At 42.9% G+C, this 23,178-nt stretch overlaps 1 protein-coding gene across 4 annotated transcripts in view; it reads right to left on the reverse strand.

Moving 5' to 3' along the window:
- LOC140202284 (FERM domain-containing protein 6-like) overlaps positions 1-23,178 on the reverse strand; it is a 181,463-nt gene that overhangs the window by 6,807 nt on the left and 151,478 nt on the right. For all 4 annotated transcript variants that reach the window (XM_072267178.1, XM_072267179.1, XM_072267176.1 and 1 more), the window contains exons 8-11: positions 18,574-18,639; positions 17,957-18,025; positions 16,606-16,780; positions 13,973-14,305 (exon numbers count right to left, since the gene is read on the reverse strand). In XM_072267178.1, coding sequence (XP_072123279.1) covers positions 13,973-14,305; positions 16,606-16,780; positions 17,957-18,025; positions 18,574-18,639 — 643 coding nt within the window. The remainder of the gene's footprint in view (positions 1-13,972; positions 14,306-16,605; positions 16,781-17,956; positions 18,026-18,573; positions 18,640-23,178) is intronic.

Genomic DNA, 23,178 nt, shown 5'->3' on the forward strand with positions numbered 1-23,178 from the left:
TAGTTGGCCTGTACCATCCTTTCTTCTGTCTCTTTTCATTTTTAGACATCTTTTAAGCTGATTTTTTTTAAAGTTGGAAAATACACAAACGCACAATTAGTAATCATACTTGCATGGTACCGAAATTAGTGGCATCAAAAGCAACTAAGACTTATAAGAAAGAGCAATTACTAAAGGTAGAGAGTGAGAAAACGAGTTCTGTAATTCATAGGAAGCAATGGACGTACATGCACTCAGTGGCCACTTCATTATGTACACCTTGTTATTGCAAATATCTAATCAGCTAATCATGCTCAATGCATAAAAGTATGCAGACGTCGTTAAGAGGTTCATTTGTTGTTCAGACCAAACATCAGAATGGGGGAAAATGTTACCTAAGTGATCTTGAACATGGAATGATTGTTGGTGTCAGACGGGGTGCTTTGAGTATCTCAGAAATGGCTGATCTGGGGCTTTCACACACAGCAGTCTCTAGAGTTTACGGTGATTGGTGCGTAAAACAAAAGCATCCAGTGAACAGGAGTTCTGTGGATGAAAATGCCTTGCTAACAAGAGAGGTCAGATGAATCACAGAATCATTGAAATCTACAGCACATTACAAGCCCTACGGTCCACAATGTTCTGCCGACCATGTAACCTACTCTAGAAACTGACTAAAATTACCCTACCGTACAGCCCTCTATTTTTCTAAGCTCCATGTACCTATCTAAGAGTCTCTAAAAAGAACCTACTGTATCCGCCTCTACCACCGTCACTGGCAGTGCATTCCACACACCCACCACTCTCTGTGTGAAAAAATTTCCTCTGACATCCCCTTCTACCTACTTCCAAGCACCTTAAAACTTTGACCCCTCATATTAGCCATTTCAGCCCTGGCTATCCACACAATCAATGCCTCTCATCATCTTATACACCTCCCATCCTCCATTGCTCCAAGGTTCACTCAACCTATTTTCATAAGACATGCTCTCCAGTCCAGGGAACGTCCTTCTAAATCTCCTCTGCACTCTCTCCATAGTATCCACATCATTCCTGTAGTGAGGTGACTAAGGTCTTGTAGAGCTTTAACATTACCTCATAGCTCTTGAACTCAGTCTCATGGTTGACAGGCTGGTCAAGGACTACATCTGCAGCTTGCTACCACCCAAAATGGACCCCCTACAATTCGCTTACTGACACAACCGATTGACAGATGACACAATAGCCACAGCTTTACACATCTGAATAAGAAGAATGCTTATGTGAGAATGCTGTTCTTGGACTACAGTTGAGCATTCAACAACATAATTCCCGCCAGGCTCGACAAGAAGCTCAGAGACCTCAGCCTTCACCCCGCCTTGTGTAGCTGGATCCTGGACTTCCTGTCAGATCGCTGGCAGGTGCTAAGAGTGGGCCCCCTCACCTCTGCCCTTCTGACCCTCAACACAGGTGCCCCTAAGGGCTGTGTCCTATGCCCCCTCCTTTACTGTCTGTATACCCGTGACTGTGTCGCCACCCATAGCTCCAATCTGCTAATTAAATTTGCTGACGACACTACACTGATTAACCTAATCTCAAAAAATAATGAGGCCGCCTACAGAGAAGTCATCATTCTGACACAGTGGTGTCAAGAAAACAACTTTTCCTCAATGTTGCAAAAACAAAGGAGCTGATTGTGGACTACAGGAGGAATGGAAACAGGCTAACCCCTATTGACATCAATGGATCTGGGGTTGAGAGGGTGAACAGCTTAAAGTTCCTCCGCATAAACATCACGGAGGATCTTATGCGATCTGTACATACTAGCTGTGTGGTGAAAAAGGCACAACAGTGCTTCTTTCACCTCAGACGGTTGAAGAAGTTCGGGATGGGCCCCCAAATCCTAAGAACTTTCTACAGGGGCACAATTGAGAGCATCCTGACTGGCTGCATCACTGCCTGGTATGGGAACTGTACTTCCCTCAATTGCAGGACTCTGCAGAGTGTGGTGCGGACAGCCCAGCGCATCTGTAGATGTGAACTTCCCACTATTCAGGACATTTACAAAGACAGGTGTGTAAAAAAGGCCAAAGGATCATTGGGGACCTGAGTCACCCCATCCACAAACTGTTCCAGCTGCTACCATCCAGGAAACGGTATTGCAGCATAAAAGCCAGGACCAACAGGGCAGCTTCTTCCACCAGGCCATCAGACTGATTAATTCATGCTGACACAACTGTTTTTCTATGTTATATTGTCATACATACTATTTATTATAAATTACTATAAATTGCACCTTTAGATGGAGACATAACATAAAGATTTTTACTCATGTATATGAAGGATGTAAGTAATAAAGTCAATTCAATTTAAAAAAACTCCACCTGTCACTTCTCAGCCCAGTTCTGCATTCTACCGATGTCCCACTGTAATCTCTGACAACTCTCTAGACTATCCACAACACCCTCAACTTTTGTATCATCAGCAAACTTACTAACCCACCCTCTACTTCCTCATCCAGGTCATTTATAAAAATCACAAAGAGTGTCCCAGAACAGATCCTTGTGGAACACCACTGGTCATGGTCCTCCATGCAGAATACCAATACTATCTACAACCTTCCTTTGCCTTCTGTGGGCAAGCCAAATCTGCACTTACAAAGCAATGTCTCCTTGGATCCCATGCCTCATTACTTTCAAAATAAGCCTTGCATGGGGAAACTTATCAAATGCCTTACTGAAACCCTCTTGCTCTAAAGAGATGCCAGTCTACATTAGGAAAGTTAAAATCACCTATCACAACAACCCTATTATTATTGCACCATTCCAGAATCTGCCTCACTATCTGCTCCTTGATGTCTCTGTTACTATTGTGGGGAGGGGGGTCTATAATAACACCCAGTAGAGTTATTGCCCCCTTCCTGTTACTGATTTCCACCTACACTGACTCAGTAGACAATCCCTCCATGACTTCATCCATTTCTGCCACCATGATACTATCCCTGATTAGAAATGACTCTCCCCCACCTCTTTTGCCTCCCTCCCTGTCCCTTTCGAAACATCTAAAGCTCCACACATTCAGCAGCCATTCTTGCTCCTGAGACATCCAACTCTCTGTTATGGCCACAATGTCATAGTTCCATATATTGATCCATGCTCTAAGTTCATGCATTTAAATAGACACATCTCCATACTCCATGCATTTAAATAGACACATCTCAAACCATCTGGCTGAGTGCATCTTTGCTCTACCATCTGCTTGTCCTTCTTCACAAACTCACTACAAACTGTCTCTACTTGTATGCCAACCATCCCATCCTCTGCCTCTTCACTTTGGTTCCCAATCCTATCAAAATCTAGTTTAAACCCTCCCCAGTAGTATTAGCAAACCTCCCTCCCAGGAAATTGGTTCCCTTCCAGTTCAGGTGCAACCCGTCCCACTTGTACAGGGCACCCCCTTCCCAGAAAAAGTTCCAAAGAACTTAAAACCCTGCCCCATCTCCTCATCCACTCATTCGTCTGTGTTACCTTCCAGCTTTGACCTTCCCTAGTTCTTTGCACCGGGAGTAATCTGGAGATTACTATCTTGGAGGTCCTGTTCCTCAGCTTCCTTTCCAACTCCCTAAACTTACTGCGCAGGATCTCTACCCCCCCCCCCCACTGCTTATGTCATTAGTATCTATATGTGCCACAACCTCTGGCTGCTCACCTTCCCTTCTAGAATATTCCGCAACTGCTTAGAGACATTCGGGACCCTAGCACCCAGGACTCTTTTGCTGCTGCAGAATCTCCAATCTGTCCCCCTAACTCTCGAGTTTTCTATGACTATTGTTCCACTTGACTTCACCGACCACAGTCTGGTTGCTGCTGCCTTGCCCAGATAGGTCATTCCTTCAGCAGTATCCAAACGGGTATACCTGTTGCTGAGGGGAATGGCTATAGGGGGACCCTGCATTGACTTCTTTCTCCCTTTACCTCTCTGTGTTCATCCATCTATTTCCCAAATTCTGCACTCTGGATGTAACCACCTGCTCAAAAGTCATCTATCAAAAGCTCTGCCTCCCAGATGACCCTAAGTTCATCCAACTCCAACTCCAGCTCCTTAGTGTAGACTTTCAGGAGCTGGAGCTGGCTGCGCTTCCCGCAGGTGTAGTCATCAGGGAGACCATCAGGTTCCATGAATTCCCACATCCTACAGGAGGAGCATTCCACTGCCATATCTGCCATCCTGCCTGCATGGTACAATGGGCAACCAAGACCAAATCTTCTAACCTGTGTCTTTGGCCTCAGCCCCTTGAGTCAAAGCCTGACGCTCCCACTCTCACTGCTGGCCCACTCCCACTCCCATCCCGCTTGTCCCCACTTTACTTTTATTTACTTCGAAGTGCTCTGTTCCCGTTGCTGACTGGGCATCTGGAATGTCTGAACACCCGCAAAGTTCTCTTTTTATTCAAGCTTCACCAACCGATGAGTAACCTCCTCAAAATCCTCAGTTCCCATCGCTGATTGGGCCTCCGGAATGCCCAAATGCCCATGAAGCTCTCCTTTTATTCAAGCTCCAAGGTCAGATGAGAATGGCCAGATTGGTTCAAGCTGACAGGAAGACAACAGTAACTTAAATAACCATGCATTTCAATAGTGGTGTGCAGAAGAACATCTCAAATTGAAGTGGATAGGCTACAGCAGAACATCACACCAGGTTCTACTCCTGTACCTAATAAAGCAGCCACATTGTATTTTTGAACTTAATAATATCAGGAGCACTCATTTGTATCTACAAGAATCCGTAAGTCAGGCGATCATAACATGGGGCCAGCTTGTATTTGAAAACCTGATGGGATCACAAGCAATCAATGGTCTAGTTTGGACAACAGATTATCTTTGCATCTTTATGATGCTGATTGGCTAAAACATATCTGATTCTCACTCTATGGACATTAGACCACAAGACCATTTGACCAATCAAATCTGCTCTGTCATTCCGATTTATTATACCTCTGAACCTCATTCTCCTGCCTTCTCTTCATAACCTTTGACACCATGACAAATCAAGAACTTTAAATATAATGTGCTTTAAATATACACAATGACATGGACTCCATACTGTACGTGGCAACAAATTCCAGAGATTCACCATCTTTTATCTAAAGAATCTCCTCATCTCTGTTTTAAATGGACATCTCTGTATTTTGAGGCTGTGCCTTCTGGTCCAACATTCACCCACTATGGGAAACATCCTCTCCACATTCACATTCTAGGCCTTTCAAAAATCATTAGGTTTCAATGAGATTTCCCCCCAACCCCACCTCATTCTTCTAAGCTCCAGTGAGTACAGGCCCACAACATCAAATGTTCTTCATACACTAACACTTTCATTCCCGGGATCATTTTTATGAACCTCCTCTGGACCCTCTCCAACGCCAGCACACCTTTCTTAAACAAGGGGCCTAAAACTACTCACGATACTCCATGTGTGATCTGACCAATGCCTTATAAAACCTTAGCAATATGCCCTTGCTGGTTCTGGTTCACACTGCAATAAAAGGGTGCTATGGTAGCCAAGCAGTTAGCGCAACGGCTCAGGGTTTCAGAGTTCAATTCCGGCATCCGCTGCAAGGAAGTTCGTGTTCTTCCTGTGTCCATGTGGTTTTCCTTCAGGTGCTCCAACTTCCTCCCCAAAGTTCAAAGAGCTTAACATCAAAGATTATACTCTGTATTGACAGGACAGGCAGGAAGGAAGGCATAGGCGGTGGTGTGGCTCCATTGGTAAGAGATGTAAATACATCTTTAGAAAGAGGTGATATATGGTCAGAGAATGTTTAATCTTTGTGGGTGGAGTTAAGAAACTGCAGGGTAAAAAAAATCATGGGAATCATATATTAGTAGCCAAGATGTGGCATTGAGATTGCAAAGGGAGTTGGAAAAGGCATGTCATAAGAGTAATGTCACAATTGTGATGAGGAACTTCAATATGCAATGGGATTGGGAAAATCAGGTTGTCAGATCACGCGAGAGCGAATTGTTGAATGTGTACGAGACAGCTTTTTAGATCAACTTATGCTTAAGCCTACAAGGGGAAAGGCCATCTTAGATTGGGTGCTGTACAATAAACCAGATCTTATTAGGGAGCTTAACATAAAGGAACCCTTAGGAGGCAGTGATCATAATAAGATTGAATTCATACTGTAAGAGGGAGAAGCTTAAGTCACATGTATCAGTATCACAGTGAAAGGTACCCCTTACCCATCCTCTGGGCTTCCCCCCTCCCACTTTCTTTCTCCCTAGGCCTCCTGTCTCATGATCCTCTCATATCCCTTTTGCCAATCAACTTTCCAGCTCTTGGCTCCATCCCTCCCTCTCCTGTCTTCTCCTATCATTTTGGATCTCCCCTCCCCCTCCCACTTTCAAATCTCTTACTAGCTCTCCTTTCAGTTAGTCCTGACGAAGGGTCTCAGCCTGAAACGTCGACTGTACCTCTTCCTAGAGATGCTGCCTGGCCTGCTGCGTTCACCAGCAACTTTTATGAAGTTTCTGGGAACTGTTCAAAAGGCGCAGGATAGATATGTACCACAGAAGTTCTCAAATGGCAGGGGTAGGCAACTGTGGCAGACAAGGGAAATTAAGGACTCCATAAAAGCCAAGGAGAGGGCATATAAGGTAGCAAAAGTGAGTGGACAGTTGAATGATTGGGAAGCTTTTAAAATCCAACAAAAGGCAACTAAAAAAGCTATAAGAAGGGAAAAGATGAAATATGAGGGCAAAATAGCCAATAATATAAAGCAGGATACTAAAAGTTTTTCAGTTATATAAAGAGTAAAAGGGAGTTGAGAGTTGATATTGGACCACTGGAAAATGATGTTGGTGAGGTAGTAATGTGAGAAATGGCAGATGAATTTAATGAATACAGGTGTCCCCCGCTTTTCGAACGTTCGCTTTACGAAATCTCACTGTTACGAAAGACCTACATTAGTACCCTATTTTCGCTTTCAGAAGGTGTTTTCAGTGTTATGAAAAAAAAATTCAGCGCGCGATAAAAAATCATAGCGCGATAAAAAGCAGTGCGCCCCAAGCAGCCTGCTCTCCCCCGGATTTGCTTTAACACGTGCCTGTGAGCAGCTGTATGCAAGATGAGTTCTATGGTATTGGAAAAGCCTGAAAGAGCTCGTAAGGGTGTTACACTTATGGTAAAACTAGACATAATTAAGCGTTTCGATCGTGGTGAACGAAGTAAGGACAACGTGAGTTTGGCTTGTGGAAGCTAACGAACATGATGTTGAAGAGGTTTTGGCATCCCATCACCAAGAACTGACAGATGAAGAGCTGATGCAATTGGAAGAAAAAAGGATAACAATCGAAACCGAATGAGTAATGATAAAGTACGACTTTAATTTTGAAAGGGTACTTCGGTTTAGGGGATATTTGCAGGATGGTTTGAGTCCTTATTAAAGAACTGTGTGATAGAAAAATGCGCGAGGCTCAGCAGTCAAGCAAGCCTTCCACATCAGCCACAGCAGACGACGAACCTCGACCTTCGACATCGTGGCGGGCAGAGATAGGAGAAGATGAGCTGCCTGCTCTAATGGAAACAGGCGACGAGATGACACCCCAGTGTCCCACCACTCCAACCCCCAGGCCACGGACAGATACCAATTCATGGAGAATGCAAAGGTAGCCGGGAGGCACACAGCACATCTTTAAGAAAAAAGCCGAAATAAACATGCTAATTAATTGTTGGCCCAGATCAGAGACGACGCAATCGGAAATCAGCACTGATCTGGGCTGACAATTACGGGCGGCACCTAATTAATTAGCATGTTTGTTTCAGCTTTTTTCTTAAAGATGTGCTGTGTACCTCCCGGCTACTGCTGGACCCCTGAGTTCTTCATGGCAATGTATCGCTCAGCGGCCTGGAGGGTGGGGGGCCACTGCACCACCCCAGTCTGCGATGATTCAGTCTAACACACCATCATCAGTGTGCTCGCTGTCTTCCCGATTCCCGTGATACTACACCGTACATACATTATTTCTACTTTATATAGGCTGTGTATTTTTACGTGTTATTTGGTATGATTTGGCAGCTTCATAGCTTAAAAATTACTGGAGAGCGCTTGCGCCGGGTTTTTGCCAACAGCACTTGCCTGAGATTTTCTGCCGACGGCGTCTGCGTGAGATTTTTGCTACGGAGACCTGTGCCGGCAATGATTGTGGAAAAGTATTTCTACTTTATATAGGCTGTGTATTTATCATATCATTCCTGCTTTTACTATATGTTACTGTTATTTTAGGTTTTATGTGTTATTTGGCATGATTTGGTAGGTTATTTTTGGGTCTGCGAACGTTCACAAAATTTTCCCATATAAATAAATGGTAATTGCTTCTTCGCTTTACGACATTTCGGCTTATGAACCGTTTCATAGGAACGCTCTACCTTCAGATGGTGGGGGAAACCTGTACTTTGAATCAGTCTTCACTATGGAAGACAGTAGCAATGTGCCAGAGGTCTGTGAGTGTCAGGGAGCAGGAGTTTTGCTATTACAAAGGGAAAAGTGCTAGGGAAACTCAAAGGTCTTAAGGTGGATAAGTCACCTGGACCAGATGGACTACATCCCAGGGTCCTGAGAGAGCTTGCTGAATTGATTTTTCAAGAATCACTTGATTCTGGCATGGTTCCGGAGGACTGGAAGATTGGAAATGTCACTTCGCTCTTTAAAGAAATGAAGAAGGCAAAAGGAAGGAAATTATAGGCCAGTTAGCCTAACCTCAGTGGTTGGGAGAGTGTTGGAGTCTATTATTAAGGATGAGGTTTCAGGGTACTCGGAGACAAATGATAAAATAAGTCAAAGTCAGCATGGTTTCTGTAACAGGAAGTCAAACCTGACAAATCTGTTAGAGTTCTTTGAAGAAGTAACAAGCAGGGTAGACAAAGGAGATGTCATCGATGTCATTTACTTGGATTTTCAGAAGACATTTGATAAGGTGCCGCACATAAGGCTACTTAACAAGATAAAATCCGATGTTGTTACAGGAAAGATACTGGCATGGATGGAGAAATGGCTGACAGGCAGGAGATAGCAAGTGGGAATAAAGGGGGCTTTTTCTGGTTGGCTGCCAGTGACTAGTGGTGTTCCTCAGGGGTCAGTATTGGAACCTCTACTTTTCACATTGTTTGCCAATGATTTGGATAATGGAATTAATGGTTTTGTAGCAACATTTGCAGATGATATAAAGATAGGTAAGTAGTGCTGAGGAAGCAATGCAATTGCAGCAGGACCTAGACAAATTGAAAGAATGGGCAAAAAAGTGGCAGATGAAATTCAGAGTTGGGAAATGTATGACAATGCACTTTGGTAAAGGAAACAATAGTGCGGATCATTATCTAAATGGAGAGAAGGTTCAAACACCAGAGGTGCAGAGGGACGAAGGAGTCCTTGTGCAAGACTCCCAGAGGTTAATTTGCAGATTGAGTCAATAGTAAAGAAAGCAAATGCAATGTTGGCATTTATTTCAAGGGGAATAGAATATAAAATCAAGGCGATAATGCTGAGGCTTTATAAGACACTACTCAGGCCGCACTTGGAGTATTGTCAACAGTTTTGGGTCCCATATCTCAGAAAAGAAGTATTGTTATTGGAGGAGATTGATGAGGATGATTCTGGGAATGAAGGGGTTAACATATGAAGAGCGGTTGACAGCTTTGGGTTTGTACTCACTGGAATTTAGAAGAACGTGGGGTGCTCTCATTGAAACCTGACAATGTTAAAAGACTAGATAAGGTGGATGTGGAGAGGACGTTTCGTATGGTGGGGGTATCCAGAACTAGAGGGCACAGCTTCAAAATTGAGGAATGACCTTTTAGATAGAGGTAAGCAGGATTTTTTAATACTTTTTCTTAGCAAGAGTAATGAATCTGTGGAATGCTCTGCCACAGACTGCGGACTAGGCCAAATCTGTGAGTATATTTAAAGCAGAAGTTGACAGTTTCCTGTTTGATCAGGGCATCAAATGTTATGGTGAGGAAGTAGGTGTATGGGGTTGAGTGGCATCTCGGATTAGCCATGATGGACTGCCGGCGCAGACTTGATGGGCTGAATGGCCTAATTCTGCGCCAATGCCTTATGGTCTTTTGGTCTAATGATGTACCGGTTAGTAGGTTAACTGCAGATTGTCCTGTGATTAGGTTAGTGGTTAAATTGGTGGGTTGCTGGGCAGTGCAATTTGAAGGACCAGAAGGGCCTCTTCCACGCTGTATCTCTAAATAAAAATGAAAGTAATAGTCTTATTTATTCAGAATTCTAAAATCTGAACATCAGGCAAGAGTTAATTTCATAAAAGTGCATTTTTATCTCTGTTTCAAAGGGACATTTCAAAAAAATGTTTAACATAAATATCCAGCATCTCTCAATGTATCTCATCATAGTTCTTGCACCTAATTTGTCAATCTGCACTGCACTTCCTCTGCAACAGTAACATTATATTCTGCATTCTGTTATTGTCTTCCACTAGTACTACTGTACCTCTACGTTATTCTCCATAGACTGATCTATCTGGATGACACTGCATCTCAGTTCCAGTGATAATTACTTTTTACACCAATTGGTATGATGATGTTTAAGTGATTAGGATAATGATTCTAATTTACCAATATACAGCCATACAATGCTACAGCATAAAACATAAGAACATAAGAAACAGGAGCAGAAGTAGGCCATCCGACCCGTCGAGCCTGCTCCACCATTTGCTAAGATCATGGACTCATCTCCACCTACCTGCCTCTCCCCCATAACCGTTAATTCCCCTACTATGCAAAAATCTGTCCAACCTTGTCTTAAACATAGAAAATAGGTGCAGGAGTAGGCCATTCGGCCCTTCGAGCCTGCACCGCCATTTATTATGATCATGGTTGATCATCCAACTCAGAACCCCGCACCAGCCTTCCCTTCATACCCCCTGACCCCCGTAGCCACAAGGGCCATATCTAACTCCCTCTTAAATATAGCCAATGAACTGGCCTCAACTGTTTCCTGTGGCAGAGAATTCCACAGATTCACCACTCTCTGTGTGAAGAAGTTTTTCCTAATCTCAGTACTAAAAGGCTTCCCCTTTATCCTCAAACTGTGACCCCTCTTAAATATATTGGGCAGAGAATTCCATAGATTCACCACTTCTTGGGAAAAGCAGTTCCTCCACACCGCCATCCTAAATTTACTCCTCAGAATCTTGAGGCCATGCCCCCCAGTTCTAGTCTCACCTACCAGTGGAAACAACTTTCCTGCTTCTATCTTATCTATCCCTTTCATAATCTTATATATTTCTATAAGATCTCCTATCATCCTTCTGAATTCCAGCAAGTATGGTCCCTACGACTCAATTTCTCCTCATAGTCTAACGCTCTCATCTCTGGAATCAACCTGGTGAACCTCCTCTGCACTGCCTCCAAAGCCAGTATATCCTTCCTCAACAAAAACAAGAGAAAATCTGAGCAACACACACAAAATGCTGGAGGAACTCAGCAGGCCAGGCAGCATCTATGGAAAAGAAAACAGTCCACATTTTTAGGCCAAAACCCTTCAGCAGGACTGAAATCCTTCCACAACAAGGAGACCAGAACTGCACGCAGTACCCCAGGTGCGGCCTCACCAGTACCCTGTATTGTTGCAGCATGACCTCTCTGCTCTTAAATTCAATCCCTCTAGCAATGAAGGCCAACATTCCATTTGCATTCTTGATAGCCTGCTGTACCTGCAAACCAACCTTTTATGATTCATGCACAAGCACTCCAAGACCCTCTGCCCAGCAGCATGCTGCAGTCTTTTACCATTTAAATAATAATCTGATCTTTCATTTTTCCTTCCAAAGTGGATCACCTCACAATTATCAACATTGTACTCCATTTGCCAAACCCTTGCCCACTCACTTAACCCATCTATATCTCTCTGCAGACTCTCTGTATTCTCTGCACAATCTGCTTTTCCAGTCAAATTTAGTAACATCAGCAAACTTAGATACACTACCCTCAGTCCCCTCTTCCAGATCGTTATTGTTTATCGTGAACAGTTGCAGGCCCAGCACTGACCCCTGCGGGTACACCGCTCACCACTGATTGCCAACCCATGTATCCCAACTCTCTGCTTTCTATTAGTTAACCAATCCTCTACCATGCTAATATATCACCCCAACAATCTAAGTAAATAACGTCCATCCGTTCCCCTCTATCCTCTGAGCTCATTATATCCTCAAAGAACTCCAGTAAGTTTGTCAAACAGGACCTGCCTTTGCTGAATCCATGCTGCATCTGCTAGATGGATCCACTTATTTCCAGATACCTTGCTATTTCTTCTTTAATGGCAGCTTCAAGCATTTTCCCAACTACAGATGTTAAACTAACTGGCCTATAGTTACCTGCCTTTTGCCTACATCTGTTTTTGAACAGTGCGTGACATTCGCTGTGTTACAATCTGTCGGGACCTGCTCAGAGTCCAGAAAATTTTGGTAAATTATCACCAAAGCCTCTCCTCTAACTTCTGCCATTTCTTTCAGTATCCTGGGATGTATTCCATCAGGACCAGGGGACTTGTCTATCTTCAGGCCCACAAGTTTGCTCAGCACTACCTCTTTAGTAATGGCTATTGTATCAAGGATGCCTCCCATTGCATCTGTAACATCTCTTTGGCATATTAGATGTGTCCTCCATGGTGAAGACTGACAAAAAATAGTCGTTCAAAGCCTCTTGCCATTTCCTCATTACCCAATATCAATTCTCCCTTCTCGTCCTCCAAGGAACCTATGTTCACTTTAGCCACCATTTTCCACTTCATATAATTATAAAAACTTTTAATATCTCTTTTTCTATTTTCTGCTAGTTTATTTTCATAATCTAGCTTCCCTATTTATTGCTCGCTTAGTGGTTCTTCGTTGCTTTTTAAAGTTTTCCCAATCTTCCAGTTTCCACTACTCTTGTATGCATGAGCTTTTAGTTTGATACCTTCCTTTATTTCCTTAGTTATCTCTGGTGGGCTCCTCCCACCCTTACTGTCCTTGCTTTTAACTGCTTTGGTTCAGCACCGTGAAAAATCTCTTTGAAAGTCTTCCACTGTTCCTCAACCGTCCCACCGTCCCACCATATAGCCTGTGTTCCCAGTCTACCCGATCCAACTCCTCCCTCATACCGTTGTAGTCTCCCTTGTTTAGGCATAATACACTGGTTTTAGATTGAACTATTGCACCCTCTATTTGTATGAGAAACTCAATCATACTATGACCACTCTTTCCAAGAGCATCCCTCACTACAAGATCACTAATTTTACCTGTCTTATTCAACAGGACCAGATCTAAGAAACCATGTTCCTTTATAGATTCAGTAACATGCTGTTCAAGAAAGCGATCACCTATGCATGCCATGAAGTCCTCCTCAAGACTGCCTTGACCAACTTGATTCACCTAATCTATGTGCAAGTTATAGTCCACCACAATAATTGCTGTTCCATTCTTACATGTCTCATATATTTCTCGGTTTGTTGCTTGTGCCACTGTAATTTATTATTCAGTGGCCAATAAACAACTCCCACCAGTGATCCCCCCCCCCTTACTATTCCTAATCTCAACCCAGATAGATTCAAAATTCTGCTCCTTAGATCTTATATAGTCTCACTATCGCCCTGATCTCATCCTTAATTAAGAGTGCTACCCCACCTCCCTTACCTTCCTGCCTATCCTTCTGTATTATCTGATGTCATTGGATATTTAATTCCCAATTCTCTCCACCCTGCAACTACGTTTCTGTAATAGCCACTAAATCATACCCCTTTATACTGATTTGTGCCACAAGTTCACTAACCTTGTTTTAAATACTACGGGCATTCAAATAAAGTGCCCTTACGCTCATTGTGCTTTTAAAATCTAATAATCTTTGTTTCTTTTGTACTTGACTTTTCTGCACTTCACCCTTACTTTTCTCTTTTTTAACTTATGCTTTTACTCTATCCACACTTTGCTGAACTTCTCACCAATGTCCTTACCATTATTCTCTGTTCGATATTTGTTGTTGCTCCCAATTCCTGATGTATGGGAGCTTCCACAGCTCATCATAGAACTACACGATTGAGCCGTACTGTGCACAGCTTCACTGGACAATGGCTCATCCACTGCCATTTCTTCAGACATTCTGTATCTTGAATCTGCCTCAATTCCAGAGGTGTGTGAACTGCTGTGGCTGACCGTTGACTGACGAGAGGGACATTTGTTCCTTCCGCTTCCCTGGCTGCTCCCACTGCCATGGGAATGTGCATCTAGTCGTTCGAGATCCATCTCAAAGGTATCACTGATATATGATTCCCTGTAGCGCTTTTTATCTGTAGAGTGAAGAATTGCCTTTCATATTAATGCACAAACTGTATTTCCCCAAAAGAAATACACAATAAATTAGTTAGGTTATTCACTGTCGCAGATGATTAAAAGAGTAAATTGACAAACTTTGGAGCTGATATGTCTAATACTGAACTGATCACTGAACACAACATAAGAACTCACTTTCAATAACCCTACAACTCATATTCTCAGTATTACTTACTTATTATTAATATGATTTTGCATTTTCACAGTTTATCTTCTTTTGCACATTGGTTGCTTGTCAGTTTTTCACTGATTTTATCGTATTTCTTTGTTCTGCAGTGAATGCCTGCCAGAAAAATGAATCTCAAGGTTTTCATATGATGACATATACTACTTTGATAATAAATTTACTTTGAACTTTCATTCCATGCTTTGTAAGTGGGATTACTAAATGAAATAATGGGTTCTTTATTGCTCATTGACAGTTTATTTCTCTCCATTGATCACAGGTTCCCAACCTGGTGACCAAGGACCCCTCGGTTAATGGTAGGGGTCCACGACATAAAAAAACGTTGAGAACCTCTGCCATAAATGCTGCCTGGCCTGCTGAGTTCTTCCAGCACTTTGTGTGTGTTTTGTACTACTCAAGCTTTTGAAGTACAGTACTAGTTTCTTATGAAAACAAAATAAATACACTATTATTGGCATTTGTATATTGGCTAGTTCATTGGAGATTGAAGAATTGTGTGAATTGGAAGTATTACAATCATGTTACAATCAGAGAAATATACATAGCAATCGACACAAAATGGTGGAGGAATTCAGCAAGTCAGGCAGCATCAATGGAGGGGAATAAATAGTCAATGTTTCAGGTGAGACCCTTCAACAAGGCCAGAAAGGAAGATGGCAGAAGCCGGAAAAAGAAGGTGGGGGGGGGGGGGAAGAGGGGAAGGAGATCAAAAGTTCAAAGTAAATATATTATCAAAGTACATATATGTCACCATATACAACCTAAAGATTCATTTTCTTGCGGGCATAATCAAAAATTCCATAATAGAATAATAACAATAGAATCAATGAAACGTTGGCTGAAACAAGAAATGATTAACAGCAGTTTACAGTATATTCCTATCACGAGAAAGCAGCAGGAGCTCAGTCAATTAGGAACACTCAATGTGGCACCATGTCACAATGATGTAAAACCCAGGATTTCCAGTAATGTACAACTGATGGTTTTTGTTTTGAGTTTATAATGAAGAGGCTGGCACTTTTTCATTCAGGTTCCCATTTTCAGTCCAAATCCCTGAGACAAATCCAGTCTTACAAAGAACCATTTTGGTTGGACCTTTCTGTGGCTCTCTGCTTTTATTGCTGCATGCTGACCAGTCTGTCCTTGAAGCTGGCACTGTCCTTTGGATCTATGCCACGCAGGAAAACTGAATAGCGCAGAATTGGTGGCTGAGTGGCGGAGTTACTAGAGATGCTACCTCACAGCACCAGTGAGGTGGGTTCAGTCTTGACCTCTGGTGCTTTAAGTGCGGAGTTTTCATGTTCTCCCTGTGATTGCATGGGTTTCCTCCCACAGCTCGTGTTAGTCGATTAACTGGCCATTGTAAATCACCCTACAGTATATGCATAAAAAGATAATAGCTAATGTGGGTTGGAGTAGAACATGGAAACATAGAACACTACATCATACTACAGAGCCTTCTGTCCACAATGTTATGCTGAACTTCTATCCAATTCTAAGATCACTCTAACCCATCCCTCCTACACAGCCCGCAATTTTTCTACAATCTATGTGCCTATCAGAAAGTTACTTAAATGTCCCTAACAAATCTACCACCACCCGACACCCTAATCTCAGTGACCCTCTAACAGTCTCATCTATACTTCCCTCCAGTAACCTTAGAATGATAAACTCAACAGATAGTACAGATGCTGGAAATCCAGAGCAATACACACAAATGCTGGAGAAACTCAATAGGTCAGGCAGCATCTATGGAAAAGAATAAATAATTGGCTTGAAACGCAGCTGTTTATTCCTCTCCAATAGGTGCTGTCTGACCCGCCCAGTACCTCTGGCATTTTCTGTGTGTTCACCTTAAAATTATGCCCCCTGTATTAGCCATTTTTGCCCTCGGAAAAAGATTCAGGATATCCACTCTATCTATGCCTCATTTCATCTTGTACACCTCTATAAGTCACCTCTCACATTTAAATGTTAAAAATTAACCTTTTTAAGTGAGAAGCGCTCACTGCATTGTGAATCTTAATTTTGTGCTTCTCCACACACCTAATTCATCTGTTGTGTTCTCACCTTCTGTTTCTTCCATTTTCCGGATCTGTCTGAGCACAGGCTGAATGTTCATATAGAGCCGGTGACTATTGCTGAGGAGCTGCAGGAGATGCTTGGATCGGAACGGACAGCCTGTGTAATAGATCAACTTCCGAGCCGAGGGCAAACCATCCGGCTGGATCTCAAATTTCTTTCCCTGGAACAAAAAAGGTATCCAAGTGTTAACTCGTGTGCAAAGTCCTCTGAGATCCTGTTTTGTCTCTTTTAGTTACACCTATTTAATTTCACGTAGGGCAGCAGGGTAGTGTAGTGCTATTAAGAGTTAAACTAACCACTATAATTTTACGGTGAACACACACTGACACCTTGGTGCAAGCCTCAGGGTTTGATGGATTTTGATGGCCAGTAGTAATATTCACTTCTTGTTTAATACCTTACTGGTAGCCTTGGGCTTTCGTGGAAATTTCTTCCTTAGCAACTGGTTTGATCAAACCAACAGCAACCGCCTGTCTCATGTCACCAACAGCAAAACGACCAAGAGCTGGATATTCGGAAAAGCTCTCGACACACCTGGGCTTTGTTGGCATCTTGTGAACAATGGAGGATCCGGGTTCAATTATTGTCGCTGTCTGTAAGGTTGTTTCTACGTTCTCTCCATGATTGCTTTGGTTTCCTTTGGGCGCTCTGGTTTCATTCCACGTTCCAAAGACGAACAAGTTAGTAAGCGTTCGTAAGTTGTGGACATGCTATGTTGGCTATCACTCCACCTCTGCCCCTGGCTATCACTCCCTCTCTGGTCATCATTCTGCCCGTATCTCAAATGGATTCAGTCAGAAAACAGCTTTTATCTGTTAGAAAATGGTGGAAGGGGTGCCACAATAGAGTAGTGGTTTGTGCAATGCTACTACAGCTCAGGGCATCGGAGGTCAGAGTTCAATTCCGGCATCCTCTGTAAGCAAGTTTGTACGTTCCCTCCCATGTGCCTGTGGGTTTCCGCCCACAGTCCAAAGACAATAGTCGGTTAATTAGTTATTGTAAATAGTCCTGTGATTAGTAGGGTTAAATCGGTGGGTTACTGGGTGGTGCGGCTCGAAGGGCTTGTTCCACACTGTACCTCTAAATTAAATAAATTAATGAAGTACACTACAGAATAACAAAACCATTTAAATAAGGGAGGAAAACATTGCAAATTTATAGTATACTCTTACCACAAAGGAAAAAGATTCTGGTATTTCTATTTTGCAAAGTGAAACACTTTGGAGTTATATCAAAAGAAACAGCACAATGCAGGGTATTCGCTCGAGAGCTATCTCCCTGTTTAAACCAGACTTGCAAGATTCCAGCACTGGTAGTACTGCATTCCTACACCTACCAGAAAAGTTAGCTTGCCAATATTTGACCAGGGAAAGTCGTACAACAAATGTCGGACATTGTGAATCTCCTGTAAACACAGTACAAAGATGAAGTATATAATAATAAGTAAATATTATGTCGCAACCACACCTACATTTATGATTTCTTTAACTTCTGGTAATTTCCCCCAGCCTACTACTATTCTGCACTCTGGCCTCTTACTTCTCCCCATCAACTGCCTATCACCTCCCACTGATGCCCCTCCTCCTGCCCTTTCTCCCATGACGTTCCTCCTTCTTCAGCCCCTTTACCTTTTCCACCTAACACCTCCCAGCTTCTGACTTCACCACCCCACCTGACTTCACCTATCTAGCTCGTCCTCCTTCCGCTCCCCCAACTTCTTATTCCTTATTTTGGCTTCTTCTCCTTTCCTTCCTAGTGCTGATAAAGAGTTTTGAAGCCCAAAACATGGACTCTTTATTCCTTTCCAGAGGAATGAACAGTCCTTTTCAGAGCCTGCCCTGCTGGGTTCCTCCAGCATTTTCTATGTGTTACTCAAAATTTATAAAATTGATTATAAGATGATTTCTAGAAGCAGTTGCATACTCAATATTAATCAACCCCATAAAATTTTACCTGATAGATATGCATGCCTTTCAAAGTGAGTCCAAGCACAACTGAGGGATGCTCTTCCTTTTTGTCCTGTAATACAATAAATTGTCAGCCTAAACCAATGCAAAATGATATCTATCGTTTAAAGTAGTAAAACTGATTCATTGGCAAAATAATAAAACCGGCTACTATTCTCTGTAATTCTACTTGCCATGCTACAGGAAAGATGCAGAGACTTTAGAGAGGGTGCAGAGCAGCTCTACCAGGATGCTGCCTGGATTGGAGCGGATTAGTAATAAGGAGTGTTTGGACAAATTTGGATTGCTTTCTCTGTCAGAGTCCATATGTAAAATTATCAGAGGCATAAATAATGTAGATAGGGCTTTTCCCCTAATGTACACAGAACATAGAATAATACAGCACAGAACAGGCCCTTCGGCCCACAATGTTGTGCCGACCCTCAAACCCTGTCTCCCATATAACCCCCCACCTTAAATTCCTCCATATACCTGTCTAGTAGTGTCTTAAATTTCACTAGTGTATCTGCCTCCACCACTGACTCAGGCAGTGCATTCCATGCACCAACCACTCTCTGAGTAAAAAAACCAGAGGCTCAGCAATCTCTTCTCTCGCCTCGTGGAGCAGCCTGGGGAATATTCCGTCAGGCCCTGTGGACTTATCTGTTCTAATGTATTTTAACAACTCCAACACCTCCTCTCCCTTAATATCAACATGCTCCAGAACATCAACCTCACTCATATTGTCCTCACCGTCATCAAGTTCCCTCTCATTGGTGAATACTGAAGAGAAGTATTCATTGAGGACCTCGCTCACTTCCACAGCCTCCAGGCACATCTTCCCACCTTTATCTCTAATCGGTCCTACCTTCACTCCTGTCATCTTTTTGTTCTTCACATAATTGAAGAATGCCTTGGGGTTTTCCTTTACCCTACTCTCCAAGGCCTTCTCATGCCCCCTTCTTGCTCTTCTCAGCCCCTTCTTAAGTTCCTTTCTTGCTACGCTATATTCCTCAATAGACCCATCTGATCCTTGCTTCCTAAACCTCATGTATGCTGCCTTCTTCCATCTGACTAGATTTTCCACCTCACTTGTCACCCATGGTTCCTTCACCCTACCATTCTTTATCTTCCTCGCCGGGACAAATTTATCCCTAACGTCATGCAAGAGATCCCTAAACATCGACACATGTCCATAGCACATTTCCCTGCAAAAACATCATCCCAATTCACACCCGCCAGCTCTAGCCTTATAGCCTCATAATTTGCCCTTCCCCAATTAAAAATTTTCCTGTCCTCTCTGATCTTATCCTTTTCCATGATAATGCTAAAGGCCAGGGAGCGGTGGTCACTGTCCCCCAGATGCTCACCCACTGAGAGATCTGTGACCTGATCCGGTTTGTTACCTAATACTAGATCTAGTATGGTATTCCCCCAGTCGGCCTGTCAACATACTGTGACAGGAATCTGTCCTGGACACACTTAACAAACTCTGCCCCATCTAAACCCTTGGAACTAATCAGGTGTCAATCAATATTAGGGAAGTTAAAGTCACCCATGATAACAACCCTGTTATTTTCGCACCTTTCCCAAAATCTGCTCCTCAGTATCTCTGCTGCTACCAGGGGGCCTATAGAATACCCCCAATAGAGTAACTGCTCCCTTCCTGTTCCTGACTTCTACCCATACTGACTCAAAAGAGGATTCTGCTACATTACCCCCCCCCCTTTCTGTAGCTGTAATAGTATCCCCGACCAGTAATGTCACCCCTCCTCCCCATTTTCCCCCCTCTGTATCCCTTTTAAGGCACTGAAATCCGGGAATATTGAGAATCCATTCCTGCCCTGGTGTCAGCCAAGTCTCTGTAATGGCCACTACATCAAAGTTCCATGTATGTATCCAAGCTCTCAGTTCATCACCTTTGTTCCTTATGCTTCTTGCATTGAAGTACATGCACTTTAGCCTTTCTACCTTACTACCTTTACACCCTTTCTCTTTCCTCAAAGCCTCTCTATATGTTAGATCTGGCTTTACTCCGTGCACTTCTTTCACTGCTCTATCACTCCGGGTCCCAACCCCCTTGCAAATTAGTTTAAACCCTCCCGAACCATGCTAGCAAACCTACCTGCAAGGATATTGCTCCCCCTCGAGCTTAGGTGCAACCCATCCAATCTGTACAGGTCCCACCTTCCCCAGAAAAGATCCCAATGATCCAAAAATCTAAAACCCTGCTCCCTGCACCAACTCCTCAGCCATGCATTCAACTGCCATCTCCTCCAATTCTTACCAACACTATCACGTAGCACTGGCAGCAATCCTGAGAAAGCCACCTTGAGGTCCTGTTCTTCAGCCTTCTGCCTAGTTCCTGAAACTCACACTTCAGGACCTCATCCCTCTTCCTGCCTATATCGTTGGTGCCAACATGTATCACGACTTCAGGTTGCTTTCCCTTTCATACCTGGATGTCGTAGATAGAGCTTTTCCCCTAGGATAGTAATGTCAGATACTAAGGGGCATACAGTAGGTTTAAAGTGAGAGGCCAAAGTTTAAGGGAGGCTTTCAGGAAATGTTTCTAACCACCGAGAATGGTACGTTGCTGGAATGTGTTGCCAGAGTGGTAGAAGTAGACGCAATGGCAATATTTCAGAGTTATCTAGACAGGCACAGGAACAGGCAGGGAATGGGGAGATATGGACCACGTGCAGGCAAATAGAGTTAGTTTGGATTGACATGACAGTCAGCGAGACATGGTGGGCTGAATGGTAAAATGACTCCAAGCAACCTTGAATCTTTTCCTGTGCTGTACTATTCTAACTCTCAACATAAATTTATGCATCACATCAGGAAATTGTTGCGAATCATATACCCGTAGGGAAAATAAAATAATTCCATGACACACAAGTTTTTGTAATATGTCATCATTCTCAAACCTACAGAAATTAATTTGATAGAAATTCTGTTTACATTGTGTAGAAGGTATGGTAAACCAACTTTGTTTTTGCCTTGGGAAAGACTCTTAGCTGCACCCAAGTGTGCACACGTTACTGTTGATATTGAAATATTGGGATTTATCTATCTATCTAACTATGTACTTACTCACTCATTTACAGATAAAGCATAGAATAGGGGAATGAGTCACACCACCCATCAAGCCACTTAGGCTAATCACAGGACAATTTACAATGACAAATTAACTGGTCCGTCTTTGGACTGTGAGGGGAAACCACAGCATCCAGAGGAAACCTATGCGGTCACGGGGAGAACGTAAAAATTCCTTACAATCAGTGCCAGAAATGAACTCTGAATGCTTATGCCCCATGCTGTCATACTGTAATGAGCACTTCATTACCGTGGTGTCCCTGTGCTGAATAATATATGGTATAGGTGGTTCTGTAATGCATAATCATTTTCCCAATAAACCTCATGAAAGTCACGATAAATCAGAACATTCTGCAGTTGCCTTTGAAGCACACAGTTCAATGGGTTTTTCACAATCTCAATTGTGCTGTAACCAGTGGGGCTTATGTAATGCAAGTAATGTTTCTTAATCCATCAATCACATTATAACCAACTCACATTGTTGAAACACGTGTTAGAGCAGAACACCAGTCCAACCAGCCACATGCCCATCCAGATCTGTCATAACCTTTATGGTGTATAGTTGTTTCCAATTGAATCCCAAATAATGAATGCCAATAATGAGCCAAAATGATTTAAAAAAAGACAATTCTGGAAAGGCATCTATAGAAAGAGAAACAATGTAGATCTTTCACTTGAACTACTGCTGAATTGTGAAGGATTTTCTGTTGTGACTTGGGGTTTCATCCAGTTTTTACTAATAGAACACAGAACAGGACAGGCATTTTGACCTACAATATGTCAAATTTCAAACCTACTCTAAGATCAGCCTACCCTTCCCTGCCCCAGAGTCTTCTATTTTTCTTTCATTTATTTTCAACCATTACTTAACCTTCCTCAGTTCTTTTCTTTAGCCATCAGGCTATTTTTAAACTTGAATTTTTTTTCAAGCTCAGTTCCACCAATCCCAGACCTATGTACCTAAACATTCCAACCAGTGTGCAGAGACATATATACCAGACCTATATACCTATACATATCCACCTGTGTGCATAGACATATATACTGGACCTATATACCTAAACATTCCCACCAGTGTGTATAGACCACAAGACCATAAGAACACAAGACAAAGGAGCAGAAGTCGGCCATTCGGCCCATCGAGTCTGCTCTGCCATTTTATCATGAGCTGATTCATTCTCCCATTTAGTCCCACTCCCCCGCCTTCTCACCATAACCTTTGATGCCCTGGCTACTCAGATACCTATCAATCTCTGCCTTAAATACACCCAATGACTTGGCCTCCACTGCCACACGTGGCAACAGATTCCATAGATTCACCACCCTCTGGCTAAAAAAATTTCTTCGCATCTCTGTTCTGAATGGGCGCCCTTCAATCCTTAAGTCATGCCCTCTCGTACTAGACTCCCCCATCATGGGAAACAACTTTGCCACACCCACTCTGTCCATGCCTTTCAACATTCGAAATGTTTCTATGAGGTCCCCCCTCAATTCTTCTAAACTCCAAGGAATA

This window comes from Mobula birostris, chromosome 8 (assembly GCF_030028105.1).
Source record: "Mobula birostris isolate sMobBir1 chromosome 8, sMobBir1.hap1, whole genome shotgun sequence".
NCBI classification, from domain to species: domain Eukaryota; kingdom Metazoa; phylum Chordata; class Chondrichthyes; order Myliobatiformes; family Myliobatidae; genus Mobula; species Mobula birostris.